The sequence below is a fragment of the Lytechinus variegatus genome, chromosome 15, assembly GCF_018143015.1.
Source record: "Lytechinus variegatus isolate NC3 chromosome 15, Lvar_3.0, whole genome shotgun sequence".
In the NCBI taxonomy this organism is placed as follows: Eukaryota; Metazoa; Echinodermata; class Echinoidea; order Temnopleuroida; family Toxopneustidae; genus Lytechinus; species Lytechinus variegatus.
Window position 1 is genome coordinate 5,229,083 of NC_054754.1, and position 15,029 is coordinate 5,244,111.

Consider the following 15,029-nt stretch of genomic DNA (forward strand, 5'->3'; position numbering starts at 1 on the left):
TTACAAAGATAGCAATGACATTTTTATCTCTGTATCTCTTTCACCTACATGTACAATGAAAGTGATACTTTCACCTCAAAATCTGAATTGCATACAATAATTTATAAAACAATTTCATCGTCTGGTTTTTTTCCGCCTCGGATACAATGAAGGCAATCATAATTTTGCCTCTACATCTGAATTGTTGAAAATTATAGCGATAACATTTTTATCTCTGTATCCCATTCGCTTCCAAAGAAAGTGATACTTTCACCTAAAAATCTGAATAGATTACAATAATGAATTCATCTAATATTTAATATCGGAATTAGCTACAATGATAGCAATGAAACTTCAAACTTGAAATATGAAATGGCTACAAAGATAGCAATGATATTTTCACCTCTAAATCTAAGTTGGCTATAATATTTATTTTTCTTTACAGTGTAATATGTCATTAATACAATAGCTGAGATGTCTACAAATATATGACCAGCCACCACAAACCAACAATAAGTTGACAGAGGGTTCTCTGTAAATAGCTAAAAGAATAATTTGATCTCCTAAACGTAATAAAATAGAATATCATCTTATCTGAAAGAGTAACTCTTCTTCTCCGTTTCTGTCAAAATTTGTCATTGAAGCTGAACAATCTACAGGAGTTTTTTATTACACCATTTTACCTGACTGATTGGAAATTTCAATGAGAGTGTACAGTGTTCACATCTCGTGCTTGAATGAACCCAGCTTTCACACCTTGCTTTCTCCTTGTTTTTGTTAGCTTTTGTAAGCTGTCACTGAGTATGTTTATTATTGTACTTTTATGTTTGATCAAAACTTCTGTAAATATTTTCCTTTATAGCATTTGTTTCTACATTATGTATTTTGTTACGGAAAAATGAAGAAATCTCAATTCAACTCTTATACCCCTTTCACGCTGCCCTCTTCATTTTTCACCGGCGAACTTCTCCGCCTCGCATTCCTCACTTCACCGGCGAAAAAAAAAATGTACCCTTTCGCACTGACATTTTTTCACCGGCGAAAGTTCAATGGGCGATTCGAGGGTATCTACTTGGCCACAGCATTCAGCTGAGCTTGCAAGTAGTTGCGCGCGGAATCTCGGTGCAGGGGACTTCGGGAGAGAAAAAATTTGACCTCTGACGTCATTAAAGAGGAGAAGTTCTCCGGTTTGCTTTCATACTGGCTGTTTCACCGGCAAAGTTCGCCGGTGAAAAGTTTCACCGGCGAAGTTCTCCACCTCTAGAGGTGGAGAAGTTCGCCGGCGAACTTCACCGGTGAAGTTTTCCTGTGTACCTTTCATACTGGACACTTTCCCCTTCGCTGGAGAACTTCGCCGGTGTAGTTCGCCGGTGAAAAGCGCACTGTGAAAGGGGTATTATTCAGTGAATTTCTTCTACATTCAACCAAGTACTTGCATGGATAATTTTTGTTCAATTTGGCAAAGCTATATATCATTTCAAAGCTTAGGATTTAATTTTTCAAGCTCACTTATAACCTAAAAATTCATTATGGATGACTTTTATTGGTTTGCGGGTTGCAGGTCACATACATGTATGAAAGCTATCTTATTTTATTTTGGGGGAGGCATGGAGCCTACCTCTGACTAAGAACTTCGTCCCCACACGGTTGACGTCTGCAAAAACACAAAAGTGACCACCCACATAAAAAATAACTACTTCTCCATTTAAAGCATACATTAATATTGATTTGACTTTCAAACATCTGAGCTGCGAGGTCCCACATGTCACCTGATATGTTATGAAAATGAAGCCCAGAAAAAATAGTGCCCGAAAGAAGGTGAAATGTTAAGTTTAATACCGGAAACACCATCTTCATTCCATCCCATACCTTGACATACATGTATCCTCTCTGGGCTGATAAAACCTTGTACCTCAGAATTTACATGTTTTGATGAGAGCTCAGAATAAGCTAGATTTTAGAGTTATAACATGGGTAGCAACCTTCTTTTTTCTCAAAAGAGTTCTTCACAGGTATCAGGAGACTGCCACCAATGCTATTTTTTTTAATACAGCCCTTTCTTTATAGCTTGCCCTTAATTTTTTTTCTTTTATATTTTGAGTTACAAAGATTTATCAGCCCAGCTAGGATATACAACAAATAATCTCCCCAGGAGATTTAGTAAATGATGATTTTTTTTTAGTCACAGATATCTTGAAAGTGTGTGGACAATTTTCTTTTTCTTCCTTGATGTTTTTTCATCCATACACTGTATGAACAATGTTACAGACAAGTCAGGCGCAGATCCAGGGGGCACAGAGGGTGAACTATGAACTATGGAGTGCGCTCTTTAGTGTGACTTACTGGCAAACATAATGTAAGCAAACCATAATATTTCACCAATATGGTGAGATTGTGTACAAGAAGCAACAAGGAACTTATGTGGAATTTATTCCTTAAGGGTTTTTTTAGTGCAATAATTCTCGCTTAGCTTTTGCAGCACTAATTACATGTACGGCTCACTACGGAACAGGGCCCCGTCTTACAAAGAGTTACATGTACGCGTGATCTGATCAACCACAACTATGGAAAGCCAGTAACATCAACATCTAAAATGCATGTTTGTTCAGAATATTTTCTGGATGTGAATTGTGATGTATAATCATACATACATTGCTCTCTTGAAAATTCAGTGTGCTTCTCTTTGTTTACAAAGGACATCATGCACATTTCCTGGAGAAAAATTATGACGTTGCTGGACTTCCATATAATTTATGATGATCAGATCGACAGTAACTCTTTGTAAGACGGGACCCTGATTTACAATCCCCTGAACTAGGCGACACAGATAGTATACAGATAGTGACGACATTAGAAAGAATTACATACATGGTCTACTTTTGAAACGTTGACTAGTTCAAAAGTAATGAGTGTAGGTAATTTTTCTAATGCCAGTACAAAATTATGTGCATTATTTGCTTTATAAGAAAAGGATGCGAAAACTTGTCATCAAGCCATCCCTTTCTCACCACCGTGACCAGTCACCAGTCATCATTCCTGACTTTACCTGTATGACTGGTCCATGATCCAATTTTGAAACAAAAAATATTTTGCTTTTTTATTTTTTTTTTCTGAGAATGTGAACAAAAGGTAATTTTTCTAATGCAGGTTCAAATTAAATGTGAGAATACTAACTGACATAACAATTTTGGATGATTGCAAGCTTTTATTTTGGAGTAAGGCTCAACTGGTTTCTAATCGTCGCCGATTTGAATACGATCGCCATGACACTGTTACGACTAGATATTCTATTCACTTTTGTTTTAATAATGATGGCTGCATGGTCACAGAATTGAACACGTTCCATGTTCCATGTCTCAATATTGGCATCAAATTTTATGTTTTATTCCACAATCGGGTCGCAGACCTATCGTAAAGTGTGCGGTGGCCTTTAATATGCAAATTAACATATACAAGTAGTCACGTCTGCCTATGCAAAGAATTGGTAAGGATCTACTTCCTTTATCAAAACTTATAAAATGAAAATGCGATGGCTACTGAACAGTTTCAAATAATTTCACAAACTTACTTTTCTGTTAATCTCTCATTCTCAACAACGGAAGGCAATCCTTTTAGCACCAAAATGAGTGGCCTCTGAGCACCTGAAAAAATGGGAATACAACGGAAAATGTCGATTGGGCGAAAGAAATCAGAAAATCTCAAGAACATGGACATTCTAGAAATTCCTGAACCTTTTGAGAATACAATAAATTACACAGGAGCTCGGGAAATTTTTGCCCCAGAAAGGCTCCACAGAGTCTAGGAAACTCAAAATAGGGGCTATAGAAAATCCTCATTTGTTGAAATGTTAAAGCTTATCTAATGTCGCCAGATTCAGGTAAGTCTGCAAGTACAGACTCATATTTGACACTTTACCCAAGAGCAGGTCTGGAGTAAAGACTAGACTCCAAAGACTCTGTCTGTGTCAGCCACAGTGCATAGTGATTCTAGTCTCACTACTTCAGACTTTTGCACAAAATACCAATTGCGAAAACCAAGGGTTTGTGCCTACAGTCTAGATTAAATTGCTGATGTGGTTTACGGTACACCATGTGGAGTGTCACAGAAAACAGTGGATAGAAGAAGAGAAGAAGTGGATAGGCGAGAAAGTGGAGATTGAGAGTAGAGTATTCTTTCTTGGAAGTAGTCCTGAAAAGGACTGTACACCAGAAGAAATGTTGAGCGAGAACAGCTTGAGTCGTAGAACTGATGAGGAGATGCTGGCTTAAGTCGGCGAGTAGAGATGATGGGTAGTAGAGAGACTCTCTACTCGCCGACTCAAGCCAGCATCTCCTCATCAGCTCTACTACTCAAGCTGTTCTCACTCAACATTTCTTCTGGTTTACAGTCCTTTCCAGGACTACTTCCAAGAAAGAATACTCTACTCTCAATCTCCACTTTCTTGCCTATCCACTTCTTCTCTTCTTCTATCCACTGTTTTCTATAACACTCCACATGGTGTACCGTAAACCACATCAGCAATTGTACATGCCACCATGGAAACCTTCAAACAACATCTGAGTCTAGATTCAGTTAGTACATGTAAAGGTAAGTTGTGAAAAGTACATGTAGCACCCTAAAATTAAAACTCAAATTTTTGCCTGGACTACATCAGGGTTGAATTGATTTTATTGATTTTATTTTCCATCAATTTTAAAAGAATTTTCAGTGTTTTGATTGTCTGATTCTGTTACAATCATATTGTTTTCATCCTGGAACAAACCTGCAAGAAATGAAGCTTCCACCATGGAGGCTATGCTACGGGTAGAATTATCGATGACAAACAGGAGGAGGTCAGCAAGTCTCTTGGCCTTGTCTTCAATCTCTATCAGGTCAGGACTCCAAGATTCTACTTGCTGGGAAGACAAGTGGCAGAGAAGTAAGGGGATGGAAAACAATATTTTATTTATTTTCCACTTTAAGATATAAACATTTCATACCTACACGAACAAGGTAATACATATCTCTGGTGGGAGGATCACGAAAAGTACATAGATATACAGTAGATGATGTAGATGGAAGGATGGTTGGATGGATAAAAGGATGGATGGATGGATGGATGGACTGATGGATTGATGGAAGGATTGAAGGATGAATGGATTAATGGATGGATGGATGGATGGACGGATGGTTGGATGGATGGATAGAAGGATGGATGGATGGATCGATCGATGGATGGATGGAAAGATAGATAGATAGATAGATAGACAGATATATAGATGGATGGATAGATAGATAGATAGGTAGGTAGATAGATAGATAGATAGATAGATAGACCAATACATAAAAATAAATAAATTAATATATAAATAAATAAATAAATATATAAATGAATAAATAAATAAATAAAACTGAAAAAATGAGAGAGAGAGAGAGATAGACAGACAGATTGAGACATAAATGGATGAATGGAATAGATAGAACAGAAACAGCAAAGGAGAAAAGTTACACAAAGATTCAGGATTATATACACATAACAATGGTTTTCCGAGTTGGGATTTACTCTATCAACTGAAAATGAATGCAAAAGGAAGTGATGTCACATTTGACCTTAGTACTCAGTCAACATCGATGAGTATGTATCCAGTATATTTGCAGAGATCAGCCCATTTGTGAAGTTTCCTTACAAAATTATACACTAAAAAAACAGACAATTTTCCAAAAGCAATAATATGAAGAACTTGAATCAACTGTTGCAATGCCAAGAGATGTTACCCTTCACCACACACACTGAAGTAAAATATATATATATTAAGTGTAAAAGTGACAGACTAAAAAAATGACAATTTTTAGTCAGAAAAATAATTTTTGTAACAGCAATATGTGAAAAATGTGTATCACTCTACTACATCACTGATAATGATATAAAGTATTATGAATTGAATACCACCATATCAAAAGATAACACTTCAATTCACGAAAATAAATTTCATCATATAGAAATTTAACATTAAAAAAATCCCATTGTCGCTCGTATCAAATAAAAAAAAAACCGACTGTTGCCAATTTGATGAATGAGTCCCTTAAATGATACGCAAAGATGGAAAGTATCACTTACTGGGTTGTAGTAGGTAAGGCTATACTCTTTAAGCAGAGGAATAGCTACATCTCTCCTCCACGTAGTAGGATTGCACGAGCCACCTAAAAATACTAGAACAGAAAGAGGGCAAATTTTACTTTTATTTTTTCGGAGGCTACTTTCACAATCCTACATGCATTTCTTAAATCTGCAACATAGGATAAAGCTTTAACGTTGCAGTGAAATGAGTGAATGCAGATTTGGGGGCTCTTTTGAGGGGTGAAATTGCCCCAAACCACTGTGCAAGTTTTTCTCTCTGCCACCAGACCATGACTGGTCCATGGCAGAGTCACGATGATATAAGAACACATACCTCAGACTTTTATTCTGACTTGTAATCGGTAGGACATTGTCAAAGAGCGGTTTGAATCCCGCTGGTTCCAAGATTATTCTGACTTATGTTTCAGATTGAGTATACGATCATATTTACTGGCTTGGTGCAAGCCAGAGATTTGAACCTTCAAGAAGAATGAGTTAGGATATTTCTTTTTTAATGTGTGACGTCATATGCGAGCAACTCTCCCATATATCTGGTAATATAAATTCCATAAATTTAAGTTATTTGATGGAACGTCATGAGGAATAGTAATAAAGGGAGTACTGCATGATGAGTCAAATGATATATCCATTGCAAAATTAACTTTCTATTTTAAGAAAATTGCATTTTTTTTTTATTTATATCACATGGCATAAGGAGGAGCAGCTCGTCTGTGAAGTCACAAAATAAAAAACTTAATGAATTTGTTTTTTTAAATCATGAATCTGTCGCTTTTTTACAGTTTTTCATCAAAACCCATCACCAATATATTTCCATATCTTTTTAATTCTTTTTGCAAAACAAATTAATTGTCTGGGTGATCTTCCCCTTTAAAATGAAAATTGTGGTTTTTATAGCAGAGTTGGCAAATTTCATAGAAATGTAGATATTTCCTGCAAGGGGAGAAATACTGGGAAATACTTGTAAATGCTGAAAAGTACTTTAGAAGTATCTATATCTAGGAAGGAACAGGGAAATGATAGGGTATGCTTGAGAAACACCTGGGCAATACCTAAAAATATCCAAGAAGTATATTTTATTGTACTTCCTTGCATTTCCAACTATTTCCCATTTTCCAAAAAAAGTTATTGTGAGCGGTATTTACCAGTATTTCTCTGGCCAACACTGTTTAGAATAGAGACAGGTGACCTTTTATATTCACTGAAGCAGGTTTTACTGTATAAATAATGTTCAATTAGTACATATTTGACAGATACTTACCATTGAAATTTGAAATCACTGATGAGCTTTGCTTCTTGGAAGGACTAGGAGGGATGGGTCTATATCTGGAATGTGAGGGTGAGGTAAGGCTAGGAAGAATACTGTAGGAAAGAACAAAAAATATTAATAATAATAGGCATTTGTATAGTGCCATAGTCTATTCCAAGGCGCATTGTTATCATTATCATCAAAAAATAAAGGGTGTGTTCAATATCCCCCATTCCCGGTCATAAAAGTAAACGTCTTTCAGATCGTGATTTGGAGGAAATTTAAACGCCAAAGAAGGGGTGTTGGAAACACGATCAGCTCAGATTTTACGACCTTCAGCATCTCAAATACAACATTGAAACGTCTTTAAATGTGCTCTCACAGTGGAATCCTACACAAGCTCATGCCAGAATTGACCTTTCTTATGATTGGTCAAACTGCGCTGTCCCATCGAGAGCGGGAAATTAAAAAACAATGTATAATCAGCTTTATCTTTTGACAATGAACGGTGAACCGCTGATTGTGTTTGTGTTCTGTGTTTTCTATTGCGTTTTCAATCATGATTCATGTTGCTGTTTCAATTTGGAAATCAACATTGAACACACCCTTAGAAGTCTAAAGGTAATGCATGGAGGAAGCTATGTGGACTAGCTAGGGATCAAATGGGATTTCTTAAGCTATCACATTAATTGTCTCACAATATCATGAACATGTGAGGTACACCACAAACGACTAGTACATAATACATGGACACCATTTTCGAATGTTCACATTAGCATCGACTCCTACTATTTACTCTTCCAATAATGCAAGCACTGAGCAGCCATTGAATATTTCTTCAATTGTTATCATTTTAAGTGAAAAATGTAAACTTTTATATATTAATGTATTAAGTGCCCTTCCTTGTTAATGACTTCATTATTATTTAAAAATGACCCTTTTACTTACAAATTCAGCCTGTGAATATCAGCTTAAGAGCTATACACAAAGAGTAAATCCTACAATTTTTCACTCTATTCCAATCTTGAGAAGTGGTATATGAAAACCCAGATATTTTGTTTTGGTTAGACACCCAACCAAATAAACTTTCATACAAAACTTAAAATCACAAAATTTATCTTCTGTTAAAAAGCACATCATATTTTTGCATATCCATAACTATAATCTAGAAATGAATTACATATTTGGGGATAGCAACATTCACTTTTTGGGACATACATATTTAGGCTCCCAAATATGGCTTTAAATATTACGTTGTTTTTCTTACCTTGGTCGCACATACTGTTGTTCTAATTCTGAGGCAAATATACAAAACTCTCCAAAGGTGATGTAATCTGTATTATCTCTTGGGCAACATTCAGCAGCAGTGTAAAGCATACAATACACTGAGAGAAAAAATGTAAAGAGAAAAGAAATTTATGGTTTCATGGTCTCATTCAACATATTGTGGAGCGTTGTGGCCCAGTGGATTGGTCTTCTGACTTTAAAACAGAGGGTCGTTGGTCCGAATCCCAGCCATGGCGTTATTTCCTTCAGCAAGAAATTTATCCACATCGTGCTGCACTCAACCAGGTGAGGTGAATGGGTACCCGGCAGGATTACTTCCTTGAATGCATGAGCGCTGAAAGGTAGCTTGAGCTTAAGCCGGGGTAATAAATAATAAGAATAACAATGCGCCTAGGAATAGAATATTTCTAGATATATGGCACTATAAATGCCTATTATTTTTATATTTTTTGTTTGATTACTATCAATGGAAAAAAATTATTTTCAATCAAATCATTAATCAATTTCACTTCTTAAAGGCTAAATTAAAGGCTGGAATAGACAAGTTAAATTTCGTTCGTTTCCTGGTAATGAAATTAACTGCAACTCCTTTTTTTTAAGAAACGAATGTTACAGAATATGTTTACATTTTATTGAATTGAAAGTTTAATGTTCAATATCTCCTTTTTAAAACTAATGGATAAATATTAAACTTAAACTTATCCTTATTATATTATACCAGTACTTGATTCTTTTTACATTCAATAGGAATAAAAAAAAACATAAGCTAAACACATTAATCTGAACAATTATCTAAGTACTATTAATCCATTCAGTAAATTTCAGTTTTTGATAAAAGAGGAGATAATTTCAAAATCATGCTTACCTTGTGATTTAGTAGGAAAGAAACCAATTTCATTCATAGCTTTCATCAGCTGTTTTTCTGTGATATGCTTGCCATCTCCACTGTACTTTTCAAAAGAGTCCAAATATCGTCTGGAAGATGGAAAATTCAGATTGTTGTAAAAATTAATTTCAGTAAAAGTTGAGCAGGGGAAGTTCAGGTACTCAGATAACGTTGACCACCTGAATATTTGAGCAATAGTCCACTTTAAACTTGTGAATTCACTTTACTCATCCACATCCTTACATATCACCTGGAAGATGGAAAGATCAGTGGATTGTTGTAAATATTAATTGAAGTAAATATTAACTGAAGTAAAAGTTGAGCAAAGAAAGGAAGGGTACTTGGGAGATGGAAAGATCAGTGGATTGTTGTAAATAGTAATTGAAGTAAATATTAACTGAAGTAAAAGTTGAGCAAAGGAAGGAAGGGTAATTGGGAGATGGAAAGATCAGTGGATTGTTGTAAATATTAATTGGAGTAAATATTAACTGAAGTAAAAGTTGAGCAAAGGAAGGAAGGGTAATTGGGAGATGGAAAGATCAGTGGATTGTTGTAAATATTAATTGAAGTAAATATTAACTGAAGTAAAAGTTGAGCAAAGGAAGGAAGGGTACTTGGGAGATGGAGAGATCAGTGGATTGTTGTAAATATTAATTGGAGTAAATATTAACTGAAGTAAAAGTTGAGCAAAGGAAGGAAGGGTACTTGGGAGATGGAAAGATCAGTGGATTGTTGTAAATATTAATTGAAGTAAATATTAACTGAAGTAAAAGTTGAGCAAAGGAAGGAAGGGTACTTGGGAGATGGAGAGATCAGTGGATTGTTGTAAATATTAATTGGAGTAAATATTAACTGAAGTAAAAGTTGAGCAAAGGAAGGAAGGGTACTTGGGAGATGGAAAGATCAGTGGATTGTTGTAAATATTAATTGAAGTAAATATTAACTGAAGTAAAAGTTGAGCAAAGGAAGGAAGGGTAATTGGGAGATGGAAAGATCAGTGGATTGTTGTAAATATTAATTGGAGTAAATATTAACTGAAGTAAAAGTTGAGCAAAGGAAGGAAGGGTAATTGGGAGATGGAAAGATCAGTGGATTGTTGTAAATATTAATTGAAGTAAATATTAACTGAAGTAAAAGTTGAGCAAAGGAAGGAAGGGTACTTGGGAGATGGAGAGATCAGTGGATTGTTGTAAATATTAATTGGAGTAAATATTAACTGAAGTAAAAGTTGAGCAAAGGAAGGAAGGGTACTTGGGAGATGGAAAGATCAGTGGATTGTTGTAAATATTAATTGAAGTAAATATTAACTGAAGTAAAAGTTGAGCAAAGGAAGGAAGGGTACTTGGGAGATGGAGAGATCAGTGGATTGTTGTAAATATTAATTGGAGTAAATATTAACTGAAGTAAAAGTTGAGCAAAGGAAGGAAGGGTACTTGGGAGATGGAAAGATCAGTGGATTGTTGTAAATATTAATTGGAGTAAATATTAACTGAAGTAAAAGTTGAGCAAAGGAAGGAAGGGTACTTGGGAGATGGAGAGATCAGTGGATTGTTGTAAATATTAATTGGAGTAAATATTAACTGAAGTAAAAGTTGAGCAAAGGAAGGAAGGGTACTTGGGAGATGGAAAGATCAGTGGATTGTTGTAAATATTAATTGAAGTAAATATTAACTGAAGTAAAAGTTGAGCAAGGGAAAGGTAGGGTACTTTGATAACTTTAACCACATAAATATCACATTTTTTAGCGATATTCCACTCTTAAAACTTGAGAATTAACTTAGATACTCATCCATATCCTTGTCTGAAAGATGGAAAGATCAGTGGATTGTTGTAAATATTAATTCAAGTAAAAGTTGAGCAGGGAAGGTCGGGTAGTCAGATAACATTGACCACCAGAATATTTGAGCAATAATCCACTTTAAATTTGTGAATTAACTTAGATACTCATCCCCATCCTTACATATCGTCTGGAAGATGGAAAGATCAGTGGATTGTTGTGTATGAAGTAAATACTAATTGAATTGAAAGTGAGCAAGGGAAGGCAGGGTTCTTCGATAACTTTGACCACATAAATATCACATTTCTGAGCAATAGTCCACTCTTTAAAATTGAGAATTAACTTTAATATTCATCCACATCCTTACATATCGTCTGAAAGATGGAAAAATCAATTTGATTGTTGTGTTAATAAATTCAAGTAAAAGTTGAGCAGGGGAGGGTCCTGGGGTACTTTGATAACTTTAACCACCTACAGTAAATATCACATATTTGAGCAATTGCCCACTTTAAACTTGCAAATTATATTCATCCATATCCTTACATATGTTCATTCTTCAGTCAACGAAGTTGAAGTGAAGATTACTACGGCATTGCAAAATTTGTTAACTTTGTTAAGTTGGTACGGTAACTTAAGAAAAAATTGGTCTTAACATTGTCTGTACTAGCAAGCAGTGTATAAAGTTTAAATGTACTGCCAATGATTTCCAATGATGGATGTTTGACAATTGGGTAATCAATAGAGGTCATTTCAACTTCGATTCCAACACAAACTGCCAACTGATCTGGGCATGAGGTTATCGTCTTTGGTCTTAATAAATCATGATAAAGTTCATAATTTGTCAGAGGCGTCGTACAAACATTCAAGGAGAGCAATGTCCACATTTACTGTTGAAGTCCCTGCATTCAATAAGTTTTTAATGAAACTACAGAGTCCTGTCACTACCAACAAAAAATATATAAGCACCACTTGGAAAGTAAACTAGCAAATACTAGTATACATATAATGCAAACCATGAAGACACATACTTTATGAGGAAGTGTTGCTAACGTAATGATAGTCTGATAATTCAGACACAATTTAAAAATCATAATTGATTATTTTTCTTTAGAATAGAGCTCTACAAAAAAATAAGGTTGATCAAAATAATGTAAAACAAAAAATAATGTGTGGCAAGGGATGGTCATAAATTCACTAACTTCTATCACATCTGTGCGCAAATGATAGATATGCTGAATAATGCATGAGTGAGATTTTTTCTAAAGTCAAAATTGTCAAGTTTCAATTCATAACTCATGATGCCGGATGATGAGGGATATTTTTTAATAAGGACCTTAGATTTTCCTAAAATTATGTTTTTAAGTTTTGCATGTTTAAGAGCTACTAATCATACCTTTAATTGACCCTGACTTCAGGGCTCCACACTTTTTTTCTACTGGTCCGACCTGGGGCCCGTTGCAGAAAGAGTTGCAATCAATCGCAACTCTAAAAATCATGCGCAACTTGATTTTCAACCAATCAACAGCGCGCATTTGGGACTTGCGAATGATTTTTTGACTTGCGTTTAAACGCAACTCTTTCTGCAACAGACCCCTGGGGTCATGTTGGACCCCTGGGATCATGTTGGACGAGTACATACCCAGTTTTTCCATTTTTTACTGGACTGAACCTAAAATCTACTGGTCCCAAAAAATAAAGAAAAATGTAAAGACTTCAAGTTTATTTTGCTGTCTTTTATTGCTTATTGTTATCCCCCACCCCCCCCCAAAAAAAAAAAACAGAACACACAAACAGCATAATTCATTTCACGAGAGCCATTTTTGAGATGCCAGGTGGCAAGAGCCATTTTTAAAATTTATAAAAAAGAAAATATATTTTGTATCATCAGTGAGAATCATAAGATATAATCTTACTCGTCATGTCAGACCAGTAAATCTGGCTTTTTCTGAAAAGTTTGAATGACCCGACAGCAATTTTTTCTGGGACCGTTGGACTAGTGCCAGTGTCTTGCGCTGCCCAAGTCATAGTAAATTGGCGTATGAGTTATTTGATTTTGTACAAGGCCTACTTAGCTTGTTGTACATGAGCAAATGGGAGGCTGAATGTCAAACATTCGTACCGTTGCATACAAGACGTACCATCTAAAATGTACCGTTGCACGGCTTTAGGAGGTGACATCATAATACAATTTAATTCATTGCGCTCAGTAAAAAGGGGCAATACGCGTATAAGCCTGCTGGCTAGATGCGCAATGCTGCCCAAGGTCATTTGCGCTCATGGGATTTTGCTTTTTTCGCTTTCAATATTTTTGTTCTCTTTTCATAGATTACTGCAGGGAAAAACTTTGTTTTTTCATATTTTTGCTGAATTCCGAGCCTGAGGCATTGTACAACACAAATAGCAAATAAATCTTATTTCTTATCCACTCTGGTTATACCAGTGAATATACATTCCAATCCTCAAACTGTTGATAGTCGTTCTTATGGCTAAAACATCATACTATGGTATAGAGCGATGCAGAGGTAGAGAATTTCTGTAGAGCAGAGTATTAATCAAAGCCTTCTCTTTAGAACAATTATTAATTGCCGAAATTGTATCATTCTAATCACCAGGGTTTAAAGCCCAATCTTGATAATTAAATATCAATTGATTTTTTTTAGTGATAGGAAACATACATTAAGATTAAGAACAAAACAATTGTGTTTTTTATTTGATATCAGACAGGACAATAGTTAATTTCAACATTGACCATGTCCATGAGTCTAAATTATTCAGATTAAATGACTGGGTATAAAGCTAAAGTGCATAACAAATTTGGCCATCAACTCTGAACTCAAATATCATAAATCCATATTTTAAAAAAAATAATAAAAATCAACACCCTACTCAAGTTTTACTGGATTAAATTCAAGCCCTAGTTTCTACAGCAGTCTGTTCAAGAGAGACTAGCTACGTATGATGCACGAATCAATGACATCATAATCTAAAAATACACATTGCATTGCTATGATTTTATAAAAATCATGATTTTTAGTATTTCAAGCTGTAATATTAATAGAATCATGTTGATGAAGTTAAGATCAGGAAAACACACCCAATAATCAAGGCAAATAGACAAAACAGCTTATTATACCGCATAAATTGAGCCTTTCAAGTAGAAAATTCATCTGCGTCTAAATAACCAACATAAAACTGCATGTATGGGACTGCTTACCTTGTCACTGGCCCGAAGACGACATTTGCTCCTCTAATCCAATTTAGTACGACATTCTCGGGTTCAGGTTGAAACCATTGACTGATCCTCCGAAACGAAGACATTCTCCTAAGCATTTAAACTAAAATTGCTATAAAACATCAACTTATTTCATTGTTTTATACATTTTCGCTCAGCAGAGCCCAACTCAGTCTCGCGGAAGCGGGTAGGCGCAGGCAGCAGCGCTAGCGGATTCAAGCGGAAGCGAAAGCGCGGGCGGCGAATGATTAGACTACTGTTTATGTGATGATGTACGGAAGGAACCATTTTTCATTATTATCTTTACTCTCTAGAACTTGCGTTATAAAACTCAAAGATTAGAGCAGGAAAATTATTACACTCCCGGATTTCAGTCATAACATTCTTTTGGTATATGAGGTAAAATGATTTATTGCGCCATCGATCCCTCATGATGGAGCTTTCTCTTGGTATAAAACTCCCGGGTAAAACGAACCGAGTCTTAGAACATAAAAAAGTGATGAT

At 35.4% G+C, this 15,029-nt stretch overlaps 1 protein-coding gene across 2 annotated transcripts in view; it reads right to left on the bottom strand.

The window, feature by feature from the left end:
- LOC121428834 overlaps nucleotides 1–14,739 on the bottom strand; it is a 30,556-nt gene extending 15,817 nt beyond the window's left edge. For both annotated transcript variants that reach the window (XM_041625700.1, XM_041625699.1), the window contains exons 1-7: nucleotides 14,508–14,739; nucleotides 9,496–9,605; nucleotides 8,611–8,728; nucleotides 7,356–7,456; nucleotides 6,077–6,168; nucleotides 4,742–4,874; nucleotides 3,548–3,620 (exon numbers count right to left, since the gene is read on the bottom strand). In XM_041625700.1, the coding sequence (XP_041481634.1) occupies nucleotides 3,548–3,620; nucleotides 4,742–4,874; nucleotides 6,077–6,168; nucleotides 7,356–7,456; nucleotides 8,611–8,728; nucleotides 9,496–9,605; nucleotides 14,508–14,623 (743 nt within the window). In that variant the 5' untranslated portion in view covers nucleotides 14,624–14,739. The remainder of the gene's footprint in view (nucleotides 1–3,547; nucleotides 3,621–4,741; nucleotides 4,875–6,076; nucleotides 6,169–7,355; nucleotides 7,457–8,610; nucleotides 8,729–9,495; nucleotides 9,606–14,507) is intronic.
- Between the last annotated feature and the right edge of the window lie 290 nt (nucleotides 14,740–15,029).